General features: G+C 46.2%; 1 protein-coding gene across 1 annotated transcript; it reads right to left on the bottom strand.

Annotated features, from left to right (window-relative positions):
• Nucleotides 1-21,636, bottom strand: LOC143803892 (uncharacterized). Its single transcript, XM_077281651.1, has 5 exons — nt 21,580-21,636; nt 3,231-3,305; nt 2,211-2,409; nt 1,894-2,056; nt 1-1,106 (listed from the first exon to the last, which is right to left on the bottom strand). Exons 1-5 carry the CDS (start codon nt 21,634-21,636, stop codon nt 98-100), a joined length of 1,503 nt encoding a protein of 500 aa, XP_077137766.1. The 3' UTR covers nt 1-97.
• Between the last annotated feature and the right edge of the window lie 4,971 nt (nt 21,637-26,607).

Below are 26,607 nucleotides of genomic sequence, written 5' to 3'. Positions count from 1 at the left end.
TGCTGAGAAGTATACATGAAAATAAGAACAAATATTGTTGTATTCAAACCAAAATTTTTTATTTGGGGGAAACAGAAAAAAAAAAGGGGAAATAAACTTAGGGGGTATCAACCTGTGCCACAAAGGGGGAATGGTATGTTTCTTTTTGGGAATGGGGAGAGGAAAATGAGGCTGATGAAGACGACGACGAGGAGGAGGATGTTGACCTATAGTCCAGGAGGCTGGATGGCAGGTCTAAACCCTCCACAGGGTATAATGGGGAGGAAACCGCCACCTCTGCAGGGCAGGGAGGAGGCAACACGAGCCTTTGCAAAGTTCTTGGTTGGCTCTGGCTGCTCCTGCTGCGGCTAGAGCCCCGACGTGTACTTGTTTGACCTTGAGCAGCCAGAGCCTCAGTGCGTGACCTTTTGCTTTTTTTTTTCTTGCTCTTCCTTTTCCTTTTTTTTCCTGTATCGGCTCCCCCAGAATGATGGCTGCGGGAGGATGAGGGCCTGGCAGGAGCAGGAGTCAGCGGCACACTGCTATGGTGACTGTGGTGGCGTCGCTCGGCACTTGGACCAGGGTGGGGTGGCTGGAGTGGCTCTGCAGCAGTAGTCGGAGTCATGCTAGCCAGCGACGGTACTACTGGCAGTGTCGCTGACTGCATGCGCCGAGACTGCTGCAGAGCCCTCACGTAGGAATTGTTGCAGTCCTGCATCACCGAAATCTGGAGTTCCGGCGTAAGGTTTTCCACCATGCCTAGAGCAATTGTACTTAAAAAATGCTTTGCCGGATTTGAGAGCTCGGCTTCCAGGATTTCAAGGCGCCGTTCCATACTGGACATTTTATCGCTCAACGCCTTGAAACCGTTCTGGAACACCGTGCCCAAGTGCAAAAATTCGGGCATGACTGACCTGTCCGAGGCCCGCTGGCGCTGTCGGGAATTCCCGAACGAAGGTGCGCCAGAGGCCTCGGGCAGGGGAAAACCTGATGTACCGGCAGCCGGTTCTCCAGATGATGGTGGTGCAAGCCTGCTGTCGCTGTGGGAGGGCTGTGACGGGTCAGATGGCGATCCATGAAGTTCCGCTTCACAGGGGGGAGCTCGCTCGAGGGTGCTGCTGTGTGTCCTGTGAAAAGATAAGGAAAAAATTAGTCTTCAATTAATAACCTATCACATACGCCAACTCCTGTTAAAAAATTAACATTACATGACACATCAATACATTACAATCCCCTGTCTCTCAGTCTGTGTTGCCTATAATAAATTGCTGATTGTTACCGCCAGCTGACCATTAGGGCTGACGATAACAATCATGGACATACCTACGGTAGAAAATGACTGGTCATTCCCGCTGCAAAAGTCAATGCATACCTCTGTCATCGTTTTAAAACATTTAAAAAAAAAAAATCTTTCTTGATGCTGCCTATGCCGCAAAATTAGTAAAAAATTTAAAGTCAAGAAAAACATTTAAAAAAAAAACAAAAAAAAAAAACTTTGCTGATCTGATCGCAGGAACGGCCATGACGTTAGGATCATGTGATCCAGACGTCATCATTATTCATGCGATCAGAACTACCCTGACTCAGAACGTAACCTGTCATGGACTACAATGACTCACGCCTAACCAAAAAATTACTAATGGGCTATATACCATTCCACTAGGGTAAAAGGATGGCCAAAATGCTACAATGACTACATGGATGGCCAATACACTATGTTCCTTTTGAAATATACTATGTGTATATGTAGCTAGAACGTGTACTATGTGGCTGCTATATAGTGGCCTGGCAATCTACTATGTGGATGCACAATGTACGTGGCTGGGCAATGTACTATGTGGCTGTGCAATATGCTATGTGTCTGGGCAATGTACAATGTGGCTGTGCAATATGTTATGTGGCCAAAATACTTACTGTCGGCGGGTAAGGACCGGTCTTAGGAACTGGAGTGCCCTGTTATATTTGTAGGGCACCGACTTGGACGCAGCAGCACCACTCCGAGCTTGCTCCTCCGCAGCACGGATCCCCTTATTGAAACGGTCCTTCATGGATCGCCATCTGGTCCTCAACTTTTTCACTGTGAATGTAAAGACAAAAAAATGGTTACATATTTAGCATTTTAAAAGGATAAAACAACCGTGAGCGATGCAAAGTTTAGGCGTTGATCGCATCACACACGGTTGTGTTTATCCTGGCAAGATGGGTCATAGCAGCGTGTCTGCAATACTCACTAAAGTTGCCTTTGGCCTTCGCTGAGGCACTGTCAAAGCCATCCCACAGCGACTTTGCCACCTCTGCCCACAAACGCCTCGACACCACCTGGTCCATGTGCCGAGGGTCACGGCTGTCCCACAACGGGCCACGCTCCTGGATGCTGGAGATCAGGAGGTCCACATCTATTCCACTGTCTCCTTGGTCCCGTTGTGAAACCTAGAAAAAATTAGAAAACAAATAGGTTAAAAATATGCAAATAATAACAACCACCAGTACCTGGAATGATAGGTACCTTTGCCCTATCCTTTGCCATTTGATGTATGTATATTGATGTTTTCTACACCTGTGTTTTGGAATGTTTGTGTGCAGGGAGTTCAACTTTATTTTACCTTCCCCCAATACTTGCTGCCCTGAAAATCTATAATGTATAAAGGCCCCGTCTCACATAGCGATTTACCAACGATCACGAATAGCGATACGACCTGGCCGTGATCGTTGGTAAGTCGCTGTGTGGTCGCTAGGGAGCTGTCACACAGACCGCTCTCTCCAGCGACCAACGATCGGGACCGAATTCAGCATCGTTGAAACTGTCTTCAACGATGCCGAAGTCCCCCTGCAGCACCCGGGTAACCAGGGTAAACATCGGGCTACTAAGCGCGGCCCTGCGCTTAGTAACCCGATGTTTACCCTGGTTACCAGTGAAGACATCGCTGGATCGGTGTCACACACACTGATTCAGCGATGTCAGCGGGACCTCAACGACCAAAAAACGGCCCAGGCCATTCCAACACGACCAGCGATCTCACAGCAGGGGCCTGATCGCTGGTACGTGTCACACATAGCGAGATCGCTACTGAGGTCGCTGTTGCGTCACAAAACTAGTGACTCGGCAGCGATCTCGCTAGCGATCTCGCTATGTGTGACGGGGGCCTAAGCTTAGTAAACATCCCTAGTGAAAGCAGGATGCTCCTCAAATGTAATGTTCCTCACAGCAGGATGCTACTGGAAAAAAAAAAATAAAGAAAAAAAATACTCACTCGCCGGCCTGACGCCACATCTTGGCCCCGATCTCTCTGCTCCCGCTGACCGTCTTCCCCCTCACTTGAAGAAGCCTGGAAAAATTGTATACAAAAATTATTGTCAATGCTACAAATGGCAGCGAATTGTAAGCAACTAGACATAATTACTCACCGCACTCCCCCGCGCCGATTGGCTATGCTCCGAAGAACTTGGCATTCTTGCAAGTTTGTTCTGCAATGAAAAAAATGAGCAAAAAATCACATCCAATGCCACATACAATAAAATAGGCCCAAAACATTAAAACAACCACAATTGACTGTTGACTGATAGGACAATGCAAACTCAAAAAGCGACACCACAACGCCATACATTGCAAGAGAACACAATCGAAGAAACAATACAAGAATAGACCCAAATAAAATTCAGAAAAAATAGACACCTATGTAAAAATTTCTACAGGAAAAAAAAAAGGCACAATGAAATAAGCAAACTAATGAACGCCATAATTTACAATTACAACAAGACATAATCCAAAACAACACCATCTGGTGACATCCACCAAAATACATCAGAAAAAGGCGCTAAATAACATTCTAGATAATAAGCAATAAACAGTACGGGACAACCGCTGTTACAATATACAGCAACCCAAAAGATAAAACATAGTCCAAATGAAAAGAAAACACAATAAATTAAAAAAAAAAGGCCCCCAACTAAAAAAAAAAAAAAAAAAAAGCCATACTACACACTTGTCAATGGAAACATTCAAGAAAGGAGATACATACGGAAGCCATAGGGAAAACGACATAAAACCATCAGTTAAAAAAAAAAAAAAAAGGGAAAATACAATTGAAAATAGAATGGCATAGCAGCACAGAACAATACAATACAAATGAAACATCATAAATGTAGCCCCCCCACCAGCAAGAAAAGACACTCAAGGAAAGAAAAAAAAATGCCAACAGCATAAAACACATCAAGACATGAGCCAAGAAAATGCCATACGGATACCCCCAACAATAGAAACCAGAAAAAGACATGCACCAGAAATTTAACATAAAAATCTGCCAAATTTAAAGACATTGAACAACCGCATGACACCAGAACAACCCCAAATCCATAAAACCAATCCAAAACCAAGCAAGGCCGGTGACAATAAACGCCAGCATATAACGCCAGAAGTACATCAAAACAAGATTAAAAAACACAATTTTTCACTAACAACCCACAGTGCCATAACCGTACAATAGCACAGACCAAACATTGCACAAATTAAATCCAAATCAAAAAATAAAACACAGAATAAAAAATATGCAAAGAGAAATATATACTTACAGGTTTGGAAAGCAGATTCCCTTCAGTCAGTCTTCTCTGTAGATAGCCTTGTGAAAGACAATGCCAAACCCCTTTTTTTCTCTCTATATATAGTGGTTTTTTTTTGTCTAGACAAAAGTCTAGACAATGTTTTGCATTTTTTATTGAAAAACGCATGCGTCGTACAACGCACCACGACGCAAGTACTTGCGTCGTCTGCGTTGTCAATGCAAGTCAATGGGAAAAAAGCCGCATCGACGACGCAAACACGACGCATGCGTTTTTTCCAAAGTCTGCGCCGCCCAAAAAATGCAACATGTTGCGTTTGCCGCGCCCTGACAGGTGCGCCCTAACGCCGCATGCGGCGTACAACGCACCAAAACGCATGACAACGCATGTACATGCGGCGCCATGCGGCCCCAATGTTAAAGATAGGGCCGCACGCCGCATGCGTTTTGGTGCGGCGACGACGCTGCGGCGCACACCGCAAATGTGAACGTAGCCTAATAAAGTGGCCGGTGAGTGTATATACAGAGGTCCTGTGTATAATGTCACTGGTGATCACTGTATTACCTATACACTATATACAGAGCTCCTGTGTATAATGTCACTGGTGATCACTGTATTACCTATACACTATATACAGAGCTCCTGTGTATAATGTCACTGGTGATCACTGGATTACCTATACACTATATACAGAGCTCCTGTGTATAATGTCACTGGTGATCACTGTATTACCTGTACACAGACACTGCATACTAAGTACAGATCTCCTGTGTATAATGGCACTTATGGTGATAGTATTGTGGAGGGTTTTTTATTATTCATCAGTACTATAGTATTCAGTCACTATGTGGTGGTAATATGTGGTCTGGTCATGATGTTTTGGTATTTGTTCCTTGTATTTGATATTATTCGATCACTGTGGTGGTAATATGTCATCTGGTCATGGTGTGGCGGTATTTGTGCCTTGTAGATAGTATTATAGAGGGGGGGCGCCAAACTCGGGAACAGCCCCGGGCGGCCAAAGCTCTAGCTACGCCTCTGATTCCCCGCTCTGCCTGCCGCTGACACTGCAGGTGCGCGATGACGTCATACCATCGCGCACCTGCTGTGTGACCGGGCGGGCAGACTGCGACTGCTGAGACCGGAGCCAGAGCAGCGCGGGGCACGAGGAGAGAGGTGAGTAGAGTGTTTTGGTTTTTTTTCTATCAATGAGTGATGACTGGATTGTGGAGCTATTGGAGGGGGGGGGGGGGTCGGCTGCATTCCATTCCATGGGCCTGTGCTGCATTATATTCTATGGGGCTGGCTGCATTCCATTCTATGGGCCTCTGCTGCATTATATTCTATGGGGCTGGCTGCATTCCATTCTATGGGCCTCTGCTGCATTATATTCTATGGGGCTGGCTGCATTCCATTCCATGGGCCTGTGCTGCATTATATTCTATGGGCCTGTGCTGCATTCCATTCTATGGGCCTCTGCTGCATTATATTCTATGGGCCTGTGCTGCATTCCATTCTATGGGCCTCTGCTGCATTATATTCTATGGGCCTCTGCTGCATTCCATTCTATGGGCCTCTGCTGCATTATATTCTATGGGCCTGTGCTGCATTCCATTCTATGGGCCTCTGCTGCATTATATTCTATGGGCCTGTGCTGCATTCCATTCTATGGGCCTCTGCTGCATTATATTCTATGGGCCTGTGCTGCATTCCATTCTATGGGCCTCTGCTGCATTATATTCTATGGGCCTGTGCTGCATTCCATTCTATGGGCTTCTGCTGCATTATATTCTATGGGCCTGTGCTGCATTCCATTCTATGGGCCTCTGCTGCATTATATTCTATGGGCCTGTGCTGCATTCCATTCTATGGGCCTCTGCTGCATTATATTCTATGGGCCTGTGCTGCATTCCATTCTATGGGCCTCTGCTGCATTATATTCTATGGGGCTGGCTGCATTCCATTCTATGGGGCTGTGCTGCATTATATTCTATGGGGCTGTGCTGCATTATATTGTTTGGCGGCTGGCTGCATTACATTCTATGGTGGCTGGCTGCATTACATTCTATGAGGGCTGTGCTGCATTACATTCTATGGGGGCTGTGCTGCATTACATTCTATGGGGGCTGTGCTGCATTACATTCTATGGGGCTGTGCTGCATTACATTCTATGGGGGCTGTGCTGCATTACATTCTATGGGGGCTGTGCTGCATTACATTCTATGGGGGCTGTGCTGCATTACATTCTATGGGGGCTGTGCAGCATTACATTCTATGGGGGCTGTGCAGCATTACATTCTATGGGGGCTGTGCTGTATTATAGTCTATGGGGGCTGGCTGTATTACATTCTATGGGGGCTGTGCTGTATTACATTCTATGGGGGCTGTGCAGCATTACATTCTATGGGGCTGTGCTGTATTAGGCTATGTCTCCACGTTCAGGATGGCCGGCGGTATCCTAAGCCCCGCCCCCTTTCTGGGACGCGATCATGCCGGATGTGTTAACTCTTCACATCCGGGATGATCGCTCGCTCCCATAGCGCCCTGTGATATGCCTTGCGGGGACGCTGCGTCCCCGCAAGGTGTATGGACATGGTGCGATCTGAAAAGACGCGCAGCATGTCCGTAGTCGCAGGGCCGCCGCGTGCGGGTTTCCACGCATAGTGGAGACGGGATTTCATAAAATCCCCTCCACTATGCTGGAACATCTGGACGCTGCTTGTTTGACGCTGCAGCTCTGCGCCAGCGTCAAACAAGCCGCGTTTCCTGACCGTGGAAACATACCCTTATAGTCTATGGGGGCTGGCTGCATTACATTCTATGGGGGCTGGCTGCATTACATTCTATGGGGGCTGTGCTGCATTACATTCTATGGGGGCTGTGCTGCATTACATTCTATGGGTGCTGGCTGTATTACATTATATGGGGGCTGGCTGTATTACATTCTATGGGGGCTGTGCTGCATTACATTCTATGGGGGCTGTGCTGCATTACATTCTATGGGGGCTGTGCTGCATTACATTCTATGGGGGCTGTGCAGCATTACATTCTATGGGGCTGTGCTGTATTATAGTCTATGGGGGCTGGCTGTATTACATTCTATGGGGGCTGTGCTGTATTACATTCTATGGGGGCTGAGCTGTAATGCTGGATACAGCTGTAATTATATGTTATATAGTCGTGTTACACTCCCCTCACTTCTTGTAGCCTACAAGTGTACAAAGATATTATACAGTCACCATGTGACAAGTGGGCCTGTGTGACTTCAAATGCCAGGGCTGAATTTTAGTCCCAGTCTGGCCCTGGTAACAGGACAAATTGTACAACAACTTTTTGGGTCCATTTTCTCCTGAGTACGCCGATACCCCATATGTGGGAGTAAACCACTGTTTGGGCGCATGGCAGAGCTCGGAAGCGAAGGAGCGCCATTTGACTTTTCAATGCAAAATTGACTGGAATTGAGATGGAACGCCATGTTACGTTTGGAGAGCCCCTGATGCGCCTAAACATTGAAACCCCCCACAAGTGACACCATTTTGGAAAGTAGACCCCCTAAGGAACTTATCTAGATGTGTGGTGAGCACTTTGACATATTAAGTGATTCACAGAAGTTTATAATGCAGAGCCGTAAAAATAAAAATCATATTTTTTCACAAAAATTATCTTTTTGCCCCCAATTTTTTATTTTCCCAAGGGTAAGAGAAGAAATTGGACCCCAAAAGTTGTTGTCCAATTTGTCCTGAGTACGCTGATACCCCATATGTGGGGGGGAACCACCGTTTGAGCGCATGGCAGAGCTCTGAAGGGAAGGAGCGTCATTTGGAATGCAGACTTAGATGGATTGGTCTGCAGGCGTCACATTCCGTTTGCATAGACCCTAATGTACGTAAACAGTAGAAACCCCCCACAAGTGACCCCATATTGGAAACTAGACCCCCCAAGGAACTTATCTAGATGTGTTGTGAGAACTTTGAACCCCCAAGTGTTTCAGTACAGTTTATAACGCAGAGCCGTGAAAATAAAACTTTTTTTTTTTCCACAAAAATTAATTTTGAGCCCCCAGTTTTGTATTTTCCCAAGGGTAACAGGAGAAATTGGACCCGAAAAGTTGTTGTCCAATGTGTCCTGAGTACGCTGATACCCCATATGTTGGGGTAAACCCCTGTTTGGGCACACGGGAGAGCTCGGAAGAGAAGGAGCACTGTTTTACTTTTTCAACGCAGAATTGGCTGGAATTGAGATCGGACGCCATGTTGCGTTTGGAGAGCCCCTGATGTGCCTAAACAGTGGAAACCCCCCAATTATAACTGAAACCCTAATCCAAACACATCCCTAATCCCAAAGGTAACCCTAACCACACCCCTAATCCTGACACACCCCTAACTCTAATCCCAACTGTAAATGTAATCCAAACCCTAACTTTAGCCCCAACCCTAACTGTAGCCTTAACCCTAGCCCTAACTTTAACCCTAACCCTAACCATAATGGGAAAATGGAAATAAATACATTTTTTTAATTTTTCGCTAACTAAGGGGGTGATGAAGGGGGTGTTTGATTTACTTTTATAGCGGGTTTTTTAGCGGATTTTTATGATTGGCAGCCGTCACACACTGAAAGACGCTTTTTATTGCAAAAAATATTTTTTGCGTTGCCACATTTTGAGAGCTATAATTTTTCCATATTTTGGTCCACAGAGTCATGTGAGGTCTTGTTTTTGCGGGACGAGTTGATGTTTTTATTTGTAACATTTTCGGGCACGTGACATTTTTTGATCGCTTTTTATTCCGATTTTTGTGAGGCAGAATGACCAAAAACCAGCTATTCATGAATTTATTTTGGGGGAGGCGTTTATACCGTTCCGCGTTTGGTAAAATGGATAAAGCAGTTTTATTCTTCGGGTCAGTACAATTACAGCGATACCTCAGTTATATCATTTTTTCATGTTTTGGTGCTTTTATACGATAAACTATTTTATAGAAAAAATAATTTTTGCAACGCTTTATTCTGAGGACTATAACTTATTTTTTCTTTGACGCTGTATGGCGGCTCGTATTTTGCGGGACAAGATGACGTTTTCAGCGGTACCATGGTTATTTATATCCGTCTTTTTGATCGCGTGTTATTCCACTTTTTATTTGGCGGTATGATGATAAAGCGTTGGTTTTTGCCTCGTTTTTTTTTTACGGTGTTCACTGAAGGGTGTTAACTAGTGGGACAGTTTTATAGGTCGGGTCGCTACGGACGCGGCGATACTAAATGTGTACTTTTATTGTTTTTTTTATTATTTAGATAATGAAATGTATTTATAGGAACAATATATATGTATATATTTTTTTTTTTTACACGTGAAAATTTTTTTTTTTTTACACTAGAACATTGCCCCAGGGGGGGGCGGCATGATGTTATAGTATAAGATCGCCGATCTGACACTTTGCTGTGCACTGTGTCAGATCGGCGATCTGACGTGCACATCTCCTGGAGGCTTCCCGGTGCCTGCTCTGAGCAGGCGCAGTGAAGCCACCTCCCTGCAGGACTCGGATGCCGCGGCCATCTTGGATCCGGGCCTGCTGCAGGGAGGAGGAGGTAAGAGACCCTCGGAGCAACGCGATTACATCGCGTTGCTCCGGGGGTCTCAGGGAAGCCCGCAGGGAGCCCCCTCCCTGCGCGATGCTTCCCTATACCGCTGGAACACTGCGATCATGTTTGATCGCAGTGTGCCGGGGGTTAATGTGCTGGGGGCGGTTCGTGACCGCTCCTGGCACATAGTGCCGGATGTCAGCTGCGATAGTCAGCTGACACCCGGCTGCGATCGGCCGCGCTCCCCCCGTGAACGCGGCCGATCGCGTTGTACGTACTATCCTGCTGGACGTACTATCCCGTTGGTGGTCATACGGGCCCACCCCACCTCGACGGGATAGTATGTCCGATGTTAGAAAGGGGTTAAAGTTCTGTGGCCTAACACGATGGACTAAGTTTCATAGACCTACATAGGGGAGAAAGGTAAGACATTTTGTAAGCTCTACAATGTCTTCAGCGCCTATGCAGAGCAATGTATTGTCTCCATGGTAACCGACTACAAACAAACTAGTCAGATTCCACATTGATAGTTGCTTCGGTCTGCGCAATGGCTGAAAATGGGTGACGCAGGAGGTCTGACTGCAGAATCGGAATGCGTTGTATTTGTTTTGTTTCCATGGAGAAAAAAGTTCTGATGAGAAATCTACTACATAATTGTCTAAGGGTCACTTCCGTCTTTCTGTCCTTCTGTCTGTCACGGATAATTATTGGTCGCGGCCTCTGTCTGTCATGGAATCCAAGTCGCTGATTGGTCTCGCCAGCTGCCTGTCACGACTGCCGCAACCAATCAGCGACGGCCACAGTCCGATTAGTTCCTCCCTACTCCCCTGCAGTCAGTGCCCAGCGCCCGCTCCATACTCCCCTCCAGTCACCACTCACACAGGGTTAATGCCGGCGGTAACGGACCGCGTTATGCCGCGGGTAACTCACTCCGTTACCGTCGCTATTAACCCTGTGTGACCAAGTTTTTACTATTGATGCTGCAAGGATGGTCTGCGAGAAGGACCTGCCATGACGTCAGTCATGTGACCGCGATATCATCACAGGTCCTGCGCGAGAAGGACCTGCCGTGACTAGAGTTGAGTGACTTTTTTACTTTTTTGGGATTCGAAACCCGACTTTGTCAAAAGTCGGGTCGGGTGAAATCGGCCGATAATTGCGAAAAGTCGGCGGCTGACTGAAACACGAAACCCAATGCAAGTCAATGGGGAATCAAAGTCGGCAGAGAGTGGAGGACACAAAGTCGGCAGAGAGTGGAGGACAGGAAAACACCTACAAGTGCCTATTTTAATGCCAAAACATAAATTCTTATTACTGAAGCTTGACAATCTTAATTAACTTTATAATAATAGTTAGGCATTGAAAATTCGGGGTCATTTGGCTAAAGTTGTGGGGGGGGTACGGCTGGTTCAAGTTTTTACTGGGCCCAGGAAATGCGGACTACGTCACGGCGGTGCAGTAGGGAGAGGTAAGTATTTCAACTTTGCAAGTGCTGTGATCCTAAGCAAGCGGGGGGGCCCACTCGTTCGCACTGGCACAGGGCCCCTCAAATTACGGCGGTGTGTTTGATGGCGGGGGCGCCTCCCACCGGCGGAGACACTTTTGCGTACTATGAGGGGCCCTGTGCCAGTGACGTTGCCGAGTATGCCCCCCCACCTGATGAAGGAACCTGCACTTTCATCTGCACCTTCCTGTTTGTCCCCGTGTAAGGTGGTATAGTATGCGGGAAGGGGAACCTGACTCTAAGCAGGGTCAGATTCTGGCTGTGTAGAGTGCAAGGGGAATGTAGTGGTCTGTGTCAATGTACCAGCAGACTCATCTAGCAGTGGCTGGGCAATGGGCAGGATGAGGAGGAAACACAGATATAGGCCCAAATAATAAAGTGGCCTAAATGCAGTTCAAAAATGGTAATAGGAGTGAACTGGCTGCATAGCTTTGTTCAGCGGAGGACAATTGTAAGGAGTGGCAGACAGTTAGTAGGCCCAAAAAAGTACGTAGGCTAAATGCAGTTCAAAATTGGTAACAGGAGTTAACTGGCGGCATCGCTTTGTTCAGCGGAGAACAACTGTAAGGAGTGGCAGACACAGTTAGTAGGGCCAAGTAATAAAGTGGGCCAAATGCAGTTTAATATGTGATATAGGCTGAAAATTGAAGCTCAGCTTTGTTCAGTGGAGAGAAAAGCAAGGAGCAGCAGACACCGTTAGTAGGCCCAACCAAACAAGTAGGCCAAATGCAGTTTAAAATTGGTTACAGGGGTACACAGGCGGCATAGCGTTGTTCAGTGGAGGACAATTGTAAGGATTGGCGCAGACACACAGGTAGTAGGCCTAAAATAAAAAAGTAGGCTCAATGCAGTTCAAAACGGGTTACAGGAGTGAGCTGGTGGCATAGCGTTGTTCAGCGGAGGACGATTGTAAGGAGTGGCGCAGACAGACTTAGTAGGCCTAAAATAAAATAGTAGGCTCAATGCAGTTTAAAATTGGTTACAGGGGTACACAGGCGGCATAGCGTTCAGCGGAGGACAAACTGTAAGGAGTGGCTGACACAGTAGGCCAAAATAATAAAGTTAGGTAAATGTCTGCCAAAAAAATTTTCAAAACTAAACAGGTGTCATAGCTACGTACAGGGGTGGGTTCCTCTGCTGAGTAGCAGACAGTGGTAGTTGGCGCAAAGTAAAAAATGGTCTAAATGGAGGCCAGGGCCCCTGTATATTTTAACTATCATCTATCATTTCCACAAATTTGTATTGGCAGTGCCATTGAAGGATTGTGGTGGAGCAGGGAGAGGTAAGTATTGCAAGTGGTAGAGCACTGTTCGAGCAGTGGGGGAACACACTCGTGGCACAGGGCCCCTCATATTACGACGGTGTGTCTGACATTGCTTGTGCACCACCGTCAGAGACACTTTATTGTACTATGAGGGACCCTGTGCTAGTGCCGTCGCCCAAGAGTGGTCACACCCACCTGTCCAGGCAAACTGCACTCGCACGGGTGCTTGCGCTAGGTGGTGACCACGGCCCTCTGGGGGGAGTCAGCCTATTTAGGGAGGTAAAAAAATGGCCTATGGTGGACATTCAGCAGCTGCAAATGGAGGAATTGGAGCAGTCAGTAAGAAGAGGTCAAAAGCAAGACATTTTTCAGGCAAGCTACGTGTCAGCAGGGGAAGGTGGGGCAAAATAAATAGAAATCCATGATTGGTTCATTTTAATGAAGGTTAGATTATCAACATTTTGGGTAGCCAGACGAGTCCTTTTTTCGGTCAGTATTGAACCAGCAGCACTGAAGACTCTTTCTGATGGCACACTAGTAGCTGGGCAAGCGAGCTCCTGCAATGCATATTCTGCCAATTCAGGTCAGGTGTCTCTTTTAGATGCTCAGTAATCAAAGGGGAATTACGTGTGAGGGAGAACATCGATAAGGGAGGAAAAATAGTTCGTAACCATACTGGACAAATGTTGTCTCCTGTCACTTTGAATTGATGCAGCAGTACCTGTCGTGTCTGCGGTCATAGCGAAATCAATCCACAACCTGGTCATAAAACCCCTCTGTCCAACGCCACTTCTGATTTGTGCTTTTAACACCTCTGCCATGTTGCCCACTACGGCTCGTGTGAGAACCATCACTGCCGCTGTGTGCTGGGAATGCCTGAACCAAACGGTCTACAAGAGTTGCTTGTTTGGTAGCCAATATTTGCTCAAGGTTCTCATGTGGCATGATATTTTGTAATTTCCCTTTGTAGCGTGGATCCAGGAGGCAGGCCAACCAGTAATTGTCATCGGTCATCATTTTTATAATGCGGGGGTCCCTTTTTAGGATACGCAAGGCAAAATCAGCCATGTGGGCCAATGTTCCAGGTGTCAATTCACTGCTTGTGCTGGGTTGAGGAGCACTTTCTTGCAAATCAACATCACTTGTCTCCTGCAAAAACCCTGTACCTGACCTTGCAACGCCACCAGTTTCTATTGCCCCCTGAGAAGCTTCCTCCTCCCATAAATATTCATCCCCATCATCATCCTCCTCTTCGTCCGCCACCTTGTCCAGGAGAGTTCCCTGAGCAGACAATGGCTGACTGTCATCAAGACTTCCCTCGGCTGCAGACGCCTGCTCCTTAATGTGCGTCAAACTTTGCATCAGCAGACGCATTAGTGGGATGCTTATGATGGCGTCGTCTGCACTTACCAGCCGTGTGCATTCCTCAAAACACTGAAGGACTTGACAGACTTCTTGTAGCTTTGACCACTGCACACCTGACAACTCCATGTCTGCCATCCGACTGCCTGCCCGTGTATGTGTATCCTACAAATACATTACAGCACGCCTCTGTTCGCACAGCGTCTGAAGCATGTGCAGTGCGGAGTTCCACCTTGTTGCAACGTCGATTATTAGGCGGTGCTGGGGAAGCTTCAGTGATCGCTGATGGTTCTGCATACGGCTGGAGTGTACGGGCGACCGGCGGATGTGCGAGCAAAGTCTTCGCACCTTCAGTAGCAGGGCTGGTAACCCCGGATAACTTTTCAGGAAGCACTGCACCACCAGGTTTAAGGTGTGAGCCAGGCAAGGTATGTGTTTCAGTTCTGAAAGGGCTATGGCAGCCATAAAATTCCTTCCGTTATCACGGACTACCTTGCCTGCCTCAAGGTGTACACTGCCCAGCCATGACTGAGTTTCTTGCTGCAAGTGCTCTGCCAGTACTTCCGCGGTGTGTCTGTTGTCGCCCAAACACTTCATTTCCAACACAGCCTGCTGACGCTTACCACTAGCTGTTCCATAATGGGACACCTCGTGTGCAACACTGGCAGCTGCGGATGGAGTGGTAGGGCGACTGCGCTCTGTGGACGAGCTTTTGGAGGAGGAGGAGGGGTGTCGAACGTCTACTGCCAACTGTTTCCTAGACCATGGGCTAGGCCGAACTGTCCCACTATGGCTGTCTCCTGTGGACCCTGCATCCACCACATTAACCCAGTGCGCCGTGATGGACACGTAACGTCCCAGGCCATGCCTACTGGTCCATGCATCTGTTGTGAGGTGCACCTTTCTACTGACTGAGTGCATGGACAATACGGTCTTTGACGTGCTGGTGGAGGGCTGGGATGGCTTTTCTCGCAAAGAAGTGTCGACTGGTAGGTCATAGCGTGGTACTGCATAGGCCATCAGGGCTTCGAAAGCTTCGCTTTCAACCAACCGGTAGGGCATCATCTCTAACGAGATTAGTCTAGCAATGTGGGCGTTCAAACCCTGTGTACGCGGATGAGAGGATGAGTACTTCCTTTTCCTAACGAGAGTCTCTTGTAGGGTGAGCTGGACTGGAGAGCTGCATATGGTGGAACTAGCGGGGGTGGTGGTGGACATGGCAGATTGAGAGAGGGTTGGTGATGGTATTCTTGATGTTGGCCTACATACAGTGTTTCCTGCCAAGAACCTGGTGATTCCCTGACTGCCTTGGCCTTGCGACGATACCTCCACATTTGCTGCAGGTGGTGTCCTAAACGGTGGGCTTACAGTGAGGGAAGCAATGTAGCATTGCTGACTACCTTCATTCTGAGCGGGTGCACCAACGTTACGTGACATTTGGTAGTTAGTCCAGGCTTGCAAGTGCATGCTGGTTAAATGTCTACGCATGCACGTTGTATTTAAATTTAGGGGATTCTTCCCTCTGCTAAAGGTCTTTGAGCATTTCTTACAGATAACTTTGCACTGATCATTCGGATCTTGGTTAAAAAATTGCCACACTGCACTCTTCCTACTATCGAATACCTTTTCAGGCATTGCACGCTGTGCTACTTTCACCGGATGGCCACGCTGTCCTAAAACTGTTTTTGTTTTAGACACACGTTTTTGGCCTGATATGGGCCTGCCAAATGAAAGCTGTTGCGTTGTTGATGCCTGCTGCGGATCATCCTCCTCCGCTTCAAAGCTACTGCCAGCGGCACCCTGTTCCCCCAATGGCTGCCAATCTGGGTCAACAACTGGGTCATCTATCACCTCCTCTTCAATGTCCTGTGCACCTTCCTCTGTGTCATCATGTAAGGTGCTATAGCGTTCGGGACGGGGCACCATAGTCTCTTCAGGGTCAGATTCTGGCTCAGTACACTGCGAGGGCAATGTAGTGATCTTGAGTCAATGGAACAGCATAATAATCTAGCTGTGGCTGTGCATCTGTGCACTCCATGTCCGATTCATCTTGTAATGGGCTGTTAACTATTTCCCTTTCTAACCCTGGCACAGTATGTGTAAAGAGCTCCATGGAGTAAACTGTAGTGTCGCCTGCTGCATCCTTCACTTTTGCTTTGGGTGAAGGACACAATAAAGCGACTTGTTCCTGACCGGGAGCATCCACTGACGACTCGATGCTTTTATATTTCAAACTTTCTGAAGAGGAGGCGAAAGAGCTAGAGGCTGAGTCAGCAATAAAAGCCAAAACTTGTTCCTGCTGCTCCGGCTTTAAAAGCAGTTTTCCTACTCCCAGATAAGGGAGCCTTCGAGGCCTTGTGTAGCCAGATGATGACGCTGTCTGAACAACTTGAGCCTTAGGTGCTATTTTGCTTTTCCCACTACCACCAGATGCTCCACCACCACCATCATTACCAGCTGGCAACGCCCGCCCACGGCCTCTTCCACCAGACTTCCTCATTTTTGGGAAAATGTAACCAAACTAACAACCGTTATATGGTACTGTAAAACAAGGTAGAAGGTGTATATAAACTTGTTGGCAATTTAAATCTCCCTTTTTTGTGTGGGAGACTGCTGCAAAAATCAGGCCCACTGTATTACACTACACAATGTAAGTGGCAGAAAGTGGCTGGCAGATATACGACAAACAGAACTGACGCAGATCCACTTAGTGGCAATTTAAATCTCCCTTTTTTGTGTGGGAGACTGCTGCAAAAATCAGGCTCACTGTATTACACTACACAATGTAAGTGGCAGAACGTGGCTGGCAGATACACGACAAACAGAACTGACGCAGATCCACTTAGTGGCAATTTAAATCTCCCTTTTTTGTGTGGGAGACTGCTGCAAAAACCAGGCCCACTGTATTACACTACACAATGTAAGTGGCAGAACGTGGCTGGCAGATATACGACAAACAGAGCTGACGCAGATCCACTTAGGGGCAATTTAAATCCCCCTTTATTATGTGGGAGACTGCTGCAAAAAACAGGCCCACTGTATTACACTACACAATGTAAGTGGCAGAACGTGGCTGGCAGATATACGACAAACAGAACTGACGCAGATCCACTTAGTGGCAATTTAAATCTCCCTTTTTTGTGTGGGAGACTGCTGCAAAAACCAGGCCCACTGTATTACACTACACAATGTAAGTGGCAGAACGTGGCTGGAAGATATACGACAAACAGAACTGACGCAGATCCACTTAGTGGCAATTTAAATCTCCCTTTTCTTGTGTGGGAGACTGCTGCAAAAATCAGGCCCACTGTATTACACTACACAATGTAAATGGCAGAACGTGGCTGGCATATATACGACAAACAGAGCTGACGCAGGTCCACTTAGTGGCAATTTAAATCTCCCTTTTTTGTGTGGGAGACTGCTGCAAAAACCAGGCCCACTGTATTACACTACACAATGTAAGTGGCAGAACGTGGCTGGAAGATATACGACAAACAGAACTGACGCAGATCCACTTAGTGGCAATTTAAATCTCCCTTTTCTTGTGTGGGAGACTGCTGCAAAAATCAGGCCCACTGTATTACACTACACAATGTAAATGGCAGAACGTGGCTGGCAGATATACGACAAACAGAGCTGACGCAGGTCCACTTAGGGGCAATTTAAATCCCCCTTTATTATGTGGGAGACTGCTGCAAAAACCAGGCCCACTGTATTACACTACACAATGTAAGTGGCAGAAAGTGGCTGGAAGATATATATAAAAAAAAGGGACTGTACTACAATAACAATCTCCCTACAATGATCTCAGGACAAGTATGGCAGGCAGCAATAAAAAGGACTGCTGCACACAAAACTGTGGACAAATAAACAATAGAACTGTGCAGAAAGGAGCAACAGGATTTTTGCTTTTAAAAAAGCAGTTGGTTTGCACAGCGGCGTACAAACAGCAATGCAGCTATCAGGGAGTCTTATAAGCTACAGAGCTGATGCACAAAGATATAGCCTCCACTGTCCCTGCAAAGAAAAGGTGGTGTTGGACAGTGGAAATCGCTACAGCACAAGCGGTTTGGGGGTTAATCTTCCCTCCCTAACGATATCCCTGCTTCTGACGAAGCTGCAGCAACCTCTCCCTATGCTCAGATCGGCAGAAGTAAGATGGCGGTCGCCGTGCACGCCCCTTTATAGCCCCTGTGACGCCGCAGAAAGCAAGCCAATCACTGTAATGCCCTTCTCTAAGATGGTGGGGACCGAGACCTATGTCATCACGCTGCCCACACTCTGCGTCCTCCTTCATTGGCTGAGAAATGGCGCTGAAAGCGTCATACGAAACGTGACTTTGGCGCGAAGATCTCCGACAGCATGGCCGATCCCACACTGGGATCGGGTCGGGTTTCATGAAACCCGACTTTGCCGAAAGTCGGCGATTTTTCAATTTGTCCGATCCGTTTCGCTCAACCCTAGCCGTGACGTCACGGTCATGTGACCGCGACATCATCACAGGTCCTGCGCGAGAAGGAGGCGACAGGACTACAAGGGTCCCTGGAAGGTGAGTATATGTTTATTTTTTATTTTTTTTACCTGTGACATACATGGCTGGGCAATATACTACGTAGCTGGGCAATATACTACGTGACTGGCCAATATACTACGTGGCTCTGTGCTGTATACTACGTCGCTGTGCAATATACTACGTGGCTCTGTGCTGTATACTACGTCACTGGGCAGTATACTACATGGCTGGGCAATATACTACGTGGCTCTGTGCTGTATACTATGTCACTGTGCAATATACTACGTAGCTGGGCAATATACTACGTGACTGGCCAATATGCTACGTGGCTGGGCAATATACTACGTGGCTCTGTGCTGTATACTACGTTACTGGGCAATATACTACGTGGGCTGGGCAATATACTACGTGGACATGCATATTCTAGAATACCCGATACGTTAGAATCGGGCCACCATCTAGTATTAAATATTCAATTAAGTACAAAGTGTCCCCATTTTTGCTTATCATCCAGTGGGTATGACAGTGGGATAAGGTCTTGCTTCATAGATATTATAGCATGGATGGCCACCAGTCTGTAGGAGCAAAACCGGCTATGTCATATGTTCAGAGAAATTTACTGTGCACCCGAAGCTCTATAATTGTCTTTCTACATAATTGGGGGTTGACGGATACCTGCGCTTTACACAGACCAGTTCATACAGGAAAAACCTGCTTGATTTTTTTACCTATTGAAAATATTCCTTAACTATGACCCAATAAGCCCTTCTTGAGAAGTGTTTACCTAGGTGTAATGCTATAAGGGTTGGTTTGTAAAATCCTTAAATTACATAGAAGGACTTTAGATTTTTTTTCAACTATCTGCCAGTTTTGCAATCACCAAGCTCATTGTACAAACTTAAAAAAAAAAAAAAATGTATCCAGACTTCTAGTCTTATTGGAAGTGTTTTGTTCACAGTATTAAGTTTTGCAACATTACGGGAACTTTAACCCCTTTCTGCCAGCTGACGGAATAGTACGTCAGTTGGCAGATCCCCTGCTTTAAGGTGGGCTCTGGCGGTGAGCCCACCTTAAAGCCGCGACATGTCAGCTGTTTTGTACAGCTGACATGTGCGTGCAATGAGCGCGAGCGGAATCGCGATCCGCCCGAGCCCATTAACTAGTTAAATGCCGCCGTCAAGCGCTGACAGCGGCATTTAACTAGCGCTCCCGGCCGCGCGGCCGGAGGTGCTCGCACCGCTGACCCCCGTCATATGATCGGGGGTCAGCGGTGCATTGCCATAACAACCAGAGGTCTCCTTGAGACTTCTATGGTTGTTGATGGCCGATTGCTTTGAGCGCCACCCTGTGGTCGGCGCTCAAAGTACACCTGGATTTCTGCTACATAGAGGTGATCTGTACTTCACCTCTATGTAGCAGAGCCGATCGAGTTGTGCATGCTTCTAGCCTCCTATGGAGGCTATTGAAGCATGCCAAAAAAAATTTAAAAAAGTGTTTAAAAATATAAAAAAAAATATATAAAAGTTCAAATCACCCCCCTTTCGCCCCAATCAAAATAAAACAATCAAAAATTAAACATACACATATTTGGTATCGCCGCGTTCAGAATCGCCCGATCTATCAATAAAAACAAAGGATTAACCTGACCGCTAAATGGCGTAGCGAGAAAAAAAATCAAAACGCCAAAATTACGTTTTTTTTGGTCGCCGCGACATTGCATTAAAATGCAATAACGGGCGATCAAAAGAATGTATCTACACCAAAATGGTATCATTAAAAACGCCAGCTCGGCACGCAAAAAATAAGCCCTCACCCGACCCCAGATCACGAAAATTGGAGACGCTACGGGTATCGGAAAATCGCGCAATTTTTTTTTTTTTTTAGCAAACTTTGGAATTTTTTTTTCACCACTTAGATAAAAAATAACCTAGACATGTTAGGTGTCTATGAACTCGTAATGACCTGGAGAATCATAATGGCAGGTTAGTTTTAGCATTTGGTGAACCTAGCAAAAAAGCCAAACAAAAAACAAGTGTGGAATTGCACTTTTTTTGCAATTTCATCACACTTGGAATTTTTTTCCTGTTTTCTGTTACACGGCATGGTAAAACCAATGGTATCGTTCAAAACTACATCTCGTCCCGCAAAAAAATAAGCCCTCACGTGGCCATATTGACGGAAAAATAAAAAAGTTATGGCTCTGGGAAGGAGGGGAGCGAAAAACAAAAAAAACGGAAAAAGCTCCGGGGGTGAAGGGGTTAAAAGCCAACTCTGAAATGTGTAATCCCCCAAAAATCAACCATTAAATAACCATTTTTTCACTCTCTTAATCTGCCATACAGCAGGTATGGCCGCTTTTGACAAGAGTGGTTTCTTTACTATAGTCCGAAAGAAGAATTTCCACAGTAAATATTAGTACCCTTGTCCTATCCTTCTTACACCCCTTTTTAAGGACTTTTTGGGGAATTTGCTTTGTAGGAATTTGCTATCGTTGTATTTCTCCCATGAAGATTGTGTCTACAATAATGAAAAAAAAAATATAAATATATATATATATATATATATATATATATATATATATATATATATATATATATATATATATATATATTGGCCTTTGTTGACTATTCTCATTCTCGGGCCCTCTGCCAGAGGCCTGGGTGTTTGAGGGTTCTGTGCTGGATATTTGTTGTTCCCAGAGTTGCGATTTTCTGGACAGAGCTCAGATGTTGCTCCTGGGATCTGTTGTAGCCATTCTTCCAACTTAGGGGTCACTGCTCCGTGGGCTCCTATCACCACTGGAATCACTGTTGCCTTTACCTTCCACATTTTTTCCAGTTCTCCTTTGAGGTCCTGGTATTTCTCCAAGCTTCTCATATTCCTTCTTTCTGCTGTTGCTGTCACTTGGCACTGCCACATCTATGATCACTACTGTCTTCTGATCCTTGTCTACTATCACTATGTCTGGTTGGTTAGCCAACACCTGCTTATCTGTCTGGATCTTGAAGTCCCACAGGATCTTAGCTCTTTCATTCTCCACCACTTTTTGTGAGGTCTCCCACCTGGATTTAGGGGGACTTAGCCCTTATGCTGTGCAGATGTTCCTGTATACAATCCCCACGCCTTGGTGTTAGGTATACGCTGTTCTTGCATTTTGCATCCTGCCACTATTTGTTGGAAGGTTTCTGATGTTTGCGTAGTCTGCACCTTGAGTCTTGTCTTGCGTGGTAGATTCCTGCTTCTATGGATCTGGTACTTTGTGCTTGCTCTTGTGCCGCTATGATTAGGGCCTCTGTGGTGTCTCGAAGTTCCACTTTCTCCAGCCATTGGTAGGATTTCTCCATAGCAGCCACCTTCATTATCTGCCGATGGCACATCCCATGCAGCAGCTTGTCTTGCTCTGGTGCGTCATGTTCCTGTTCTCCTTCCTGTTGTTGCTGCCTTGGTGTTCGCTCAGCATCTTTTCTTTTGGTGTAAAGATTGAGATATATATATATATATATATATATATATATATATATATATATATATATATATATATATATTATAATTTTCTTATTTTTTTTTAATCTCTTTCGCAAGGTGGCTCTAAGAAATCTTACCTTGCAGATGATGCCGGTTCTGCTGGTAGTTGTGAATGTTAGGTTTTGCAGAAATACATGGGTATAAAGGTGACAACTTATCGTTTAGGTTTCCCAATTATCACTATGACCCTCTGTCTGCACCGCTCCAACACTAAACTAATGCACTTCTGCTTAAAGGGAACCTGTCACCCCCAGAATGGAAGATGAGCTAAGCCCACCGGCATTAGGGGCTTATCTACAGCATTCTGTCAGCATTATCTCCCTGTTGAGGGCAGAGCAAAGTACTGCAGTGTGCAGGCGCTGGGCCTCTCTGACCTTTCCCAGCGCCTGCGCACTGCAGTACTTTGCTCTGCCCTCAACAGGGCAGACAAAGTACGCCTGCGCCGGAGCCGCAGCTTGAAGACAAGAAGACGACGTCATCGTAAGAAGATGGGAGGCCCCGGACCGCGACACCCAGTGGATCGCAGCGGGACCGCCCCTGGGTGAGTATAATCTAACCTCTTTCTCTTATCTTTCAGAATACATCGGGGGCTTATAAACAGCATTCCAGAATGCTGTAGATAAGCCCTGATGCCAGTAGGCTTAGCTCATCTTACATTTTGGGCGTGACAGGTTCCCTTTAAAACCAAAGTCCTACAGAGAATTGGGTCTTGGCCCCTCAAGACTTAAATCATTCAATTCTGTGCATACCATGACCCTCTTTATAACATTGGTGCCCTTCCCCGATGGTTTCAATGCGTGCTTACATTGGATAGGTGAGGACCCCTACCACCAAACACTAACATTGGGTGGCCCTGAGCCCCTCATTCCCCAATACATGGTGTTTATGCGGCTTTAGGGCTTGTGCACACAACCAGTATTTTTCCGACAAGGGTGATCTATGCTTTTCACTGATGGATCTTGTACCTCTGATAGTCTATGGTGCTGTGAACACATCCGATTTTTCTTTCTTTAAGAGAAATTGATGTATTTTGGGCTTTAAAATTTTGTCGTTTCATCAAAAAAAAATTGGCCTATTTAGGCTATGTGCACACTTTGCTGATTCCACTGCGGATTTTTCCACAGCGGAATTCCAAAATCCGCAGTGAAAACCCGTTGCGGTTTTTACTGCGGATTTATCGTGGTTTTTACTGCGGGTTCTTATGCGGTTTTTCATCTGCATTTTCCTATTGGAGCAGGTGAAAATCCACAGAAAAGAAGTGACATGCTGCGGAATGTAATCCGCTGCGTTTCCGCGCGGCTTTTTCCGCAGCATGTGCCCAGCGTTTTTTGTTTCCCATAGGTTTACATTGTACTGTAAACTCATGGGAAACTGCTGCGGATCCGCAGCAAAATTCGCAAAGTGTGCACATAGCCTCAGGCTTTTACAAGCTTTCTTTCCCCCTGCGTCTTCATGACCACATCAAAGTTCAGATCAACGTTTGATGTATTATCAAAAATGTTTGACGGCCGTCTCTCCTGGTTATCCCCCATGCGCATAAGTGCTCGTGCCTTTACGATGGGGAGATCGGATATTGCCAATACTTCACTCCTCCGGCTGCGGCTTTTCTTGGCTGAACACAAAAGAATTTGGGTGTTAAAAATGCAATTATGATCCTTCTTTATTTCCCCCCAATGACATGAGTCGGGGGGGCTCCACTAAGCATAAGATGGCAGAAATCAGCGGCTCAATTCATCAAATTTGTATGGAAAGACCTTGAACAAAATGTTCAACCTGTTAAAGCTTTCTCACCTTTCAACACTGTCCCCTCTGCTACACCCGCGGATCATTTTGTATAATTGCAGATGTTAAATCTTACCTGAGCCATAATATCCTGCCGGCTTTCAACCCTTTGGGCGCAGGAAGTTATCACGTGAGCCAGGGGCTGAGGTATTAGGGCCACGAGACGGACATTTGTAGCCTTGGGTAAGTACAACGTCCTAATATACTTTTAAGCACAAGAAGCCATGTTTTATTTCGCTGGATGGATTCCCTTTAAATAGGACTCTGCCTGGCGCAATTTCAATATTTTAAAGTTTTTCAAGTGTTTTTCTGCTCCGATAGTTTTTCTCCCTTGATTGATAATGAAGCCAAAAATTAAGGTCTGATTTTCGTTCGTGTTTTTCTGCATCTGACGGTAAGTATTGTGTGTAATACAAAGCGGGATTCTCCAAATGATCGGCCATAGAGCAAATGTTTCTATTCTTTGTAGAACTACAGATGCCAGAGTGCTCTGCCTGCATGCTGGGAATTAGTTGTTACACGGGTTGGTAACTATTGCACTATTGTTTAATGGCCTTGTTTAGCTGTAGGAACCTTGACACCAAGAAAGACGTATGTGCCAAATTTATGTGGAGAAATTCTAGTCAGGAAATATTGATTACACAATTTTAACACCAGGGGGCAGCAGACTCTTAGTATCTGGGTCCATCTCGTAAAACTAAGTTCTCATTGCAATTTTTTTTTTTTTTTTTTTTGCTGGAAAACAAGTGACGGTGTATAAAAATGTGCTGGAGAAGGATGTTATCAATACCATGGATGGCAAGAAGAGCAAACTAATCCATCTTGGAACAAATCAAACCAGACATGTCACGCAAAGCAAGGATCACCAACAGGGCCGCCATCAGGGCATTACAGCCGTTACTGCTGTATGGGGCCCGGTCAGCAGCAGTGCACAGAGGGGCCCGCAGATCCGGGGCCCCACTGTTGTGCTTCTACTGATTGGGCCCCATCGTGCACAAAAATACTGTGCACTGCGGCGCACATGTCGGCGCTGGGGCCCGGGAGCCGTTTTGAAGCTGTGCACTGCTGTGCCCTAGTCGGCTGCGCAGCTCCTGCTCGGCTGTAGCTAGAATGTATGGGCTCCCTGCAGGTCCTGACTACAGCCCATACATTCTAGCAATCTCAGTAGTGAATGTGCTAGAATGTATGGGCTCCTGTCAGGTCCTCTCAGCAGCCCATACATTCTAGCTGCTGCTTCACAACTGGAAACACTAGACGGCCCGGGAACGACTGAGGTAAGTATAAAAAACATTTTTATATTGTTTTTTTTTTTAAATGGGTGAGGTGGGGGAGAGTGAGAAAAGCAGATATAGCGGGTACCACATCAATGTACTCAACAGGGATCTACCAACTGCATATGAAACAACACAGAAAAAAAAACAAGACAAAGGATATGCACATACAAGGGATCAACCTGAATATTCCACTTTATGTAAATGACTTATATAAACAAGGCAAAAAAGGGGTAACACATTTAATAACATTTAAAAACCACAAAAGGCTAAATAGCCCAAACATAATCACCCCAAACGGACCCAATGATGCAATGATGGCAGTGCTCATACAGGATATATAAATAGATTAAATACAAATCTCCAAATACGCAAACTCTCATGTTAATCAAAAAATATATACAATACAATAGGCTGCCAGCTGACCCATCAAAAAAGGCTTGTTCTAAATATATATAGGACATAGGAGATATACTGGTGGGTATCTTGTCCCCATAGTTTAATACAAATCCAGTATAGCCCCTATGTGTCCTGTCAACCCTATGTAACGTACAATTAAAGTGCACTACCGACTAAGGCTACGTTCACATTTGCGTTGTGCGCCGCAGCGTCGGCGCCGCAGCGCACAACGCAAACAAAAACGCAGCAAAACGCATGCACAACGCTGCGTTTTGCGCCGCATGCGTCCTTTTTTTCATTGATTTTGGACGCAGCAAAAATGCAACGGGCGCCGCAGGGACGCATGCGGCGCAAAACGCAAGTGCGACGCATGTCCATGCGCCCCCATGTTAAATATAGGGGAGCATGACGCATGCGGCGACGCTGCGGCGCCCGACGCTGCGGCGCACACCGCAAATGTGAACGTAGCCTAAGCACCCCCTGGGTGCTCAGGGGAGAGGGCTCAGGAAGACGCTCTAGCAGCGTCGATACGCGTGGGGCCTTCTCACTCCTCACGGACTGTATTTGGTATCATGCTACTGCTCTGGCAAATCTGACCACCATTATGGAATTGAGATGCCGGCCGCTCCAACAGCGCTTGTGTTATTTTGTGAGATATTTTGCTTAGGCTGGTCACTATACTTGTGTGATATTGTGGTCAGTATGATTCTTTAATACTTATATGCCAGGGGGTGCTTAGTCGGTAGTGCACTTTAATTGTACGTTACATAGGGTTGACAGGACACATAGGGGCTATACTGGATTTGTATTAAACTATGGGGACAAGATACCCACCAGTATATCTCCTATGTCCTATATACAGTTAGGTCCA

The sequence above is a fragment of the Ranitomeya variabilis genome, chromosome 2 (assembly GCF_051348905.1).
Source record: "Ranitomeya variabilis isolate aRanVar5 chromosome 2, aRanVar5.hap1, whole genome shotgun sequence".
In the NCBI taxonomy this organism is placed as follows: domain Eukaryota; kingdom Metazoa; phylum Chordata; class Amphibia; order Anura; family Dendrobatidae; genus Ranitomeya; species Ranitomeya variabilis.
Note: the sequence above shows the minus strand (reverse complement) of the source record. Positions and strands in the feature narration are given on the sequence as shown.

Coding starts and splice junctions, on each gene's coding strand:
- LOC143803892 (XM_077281651.1), bottom strand. CDS start 21,636: ATGAGAAGCTTGGAGAAATACCAGGACCTCAAAGGAGAACTGGAAAAA. Junction 3,306..21,579: donor AACTGGAAAAAATGTGGAAG/GTAAAGGCAACA, acceptor CAATTTTTCCAG/GCTTCTTCAAGTGAGGGGGA. Junction 2,410..3,230: donor ATGTGGCGTCAGGCCGGCGA/GTGAGTATTTTT, acceptor AATTTTTTCTAG/GTTTCACAACGGGACCAAGG.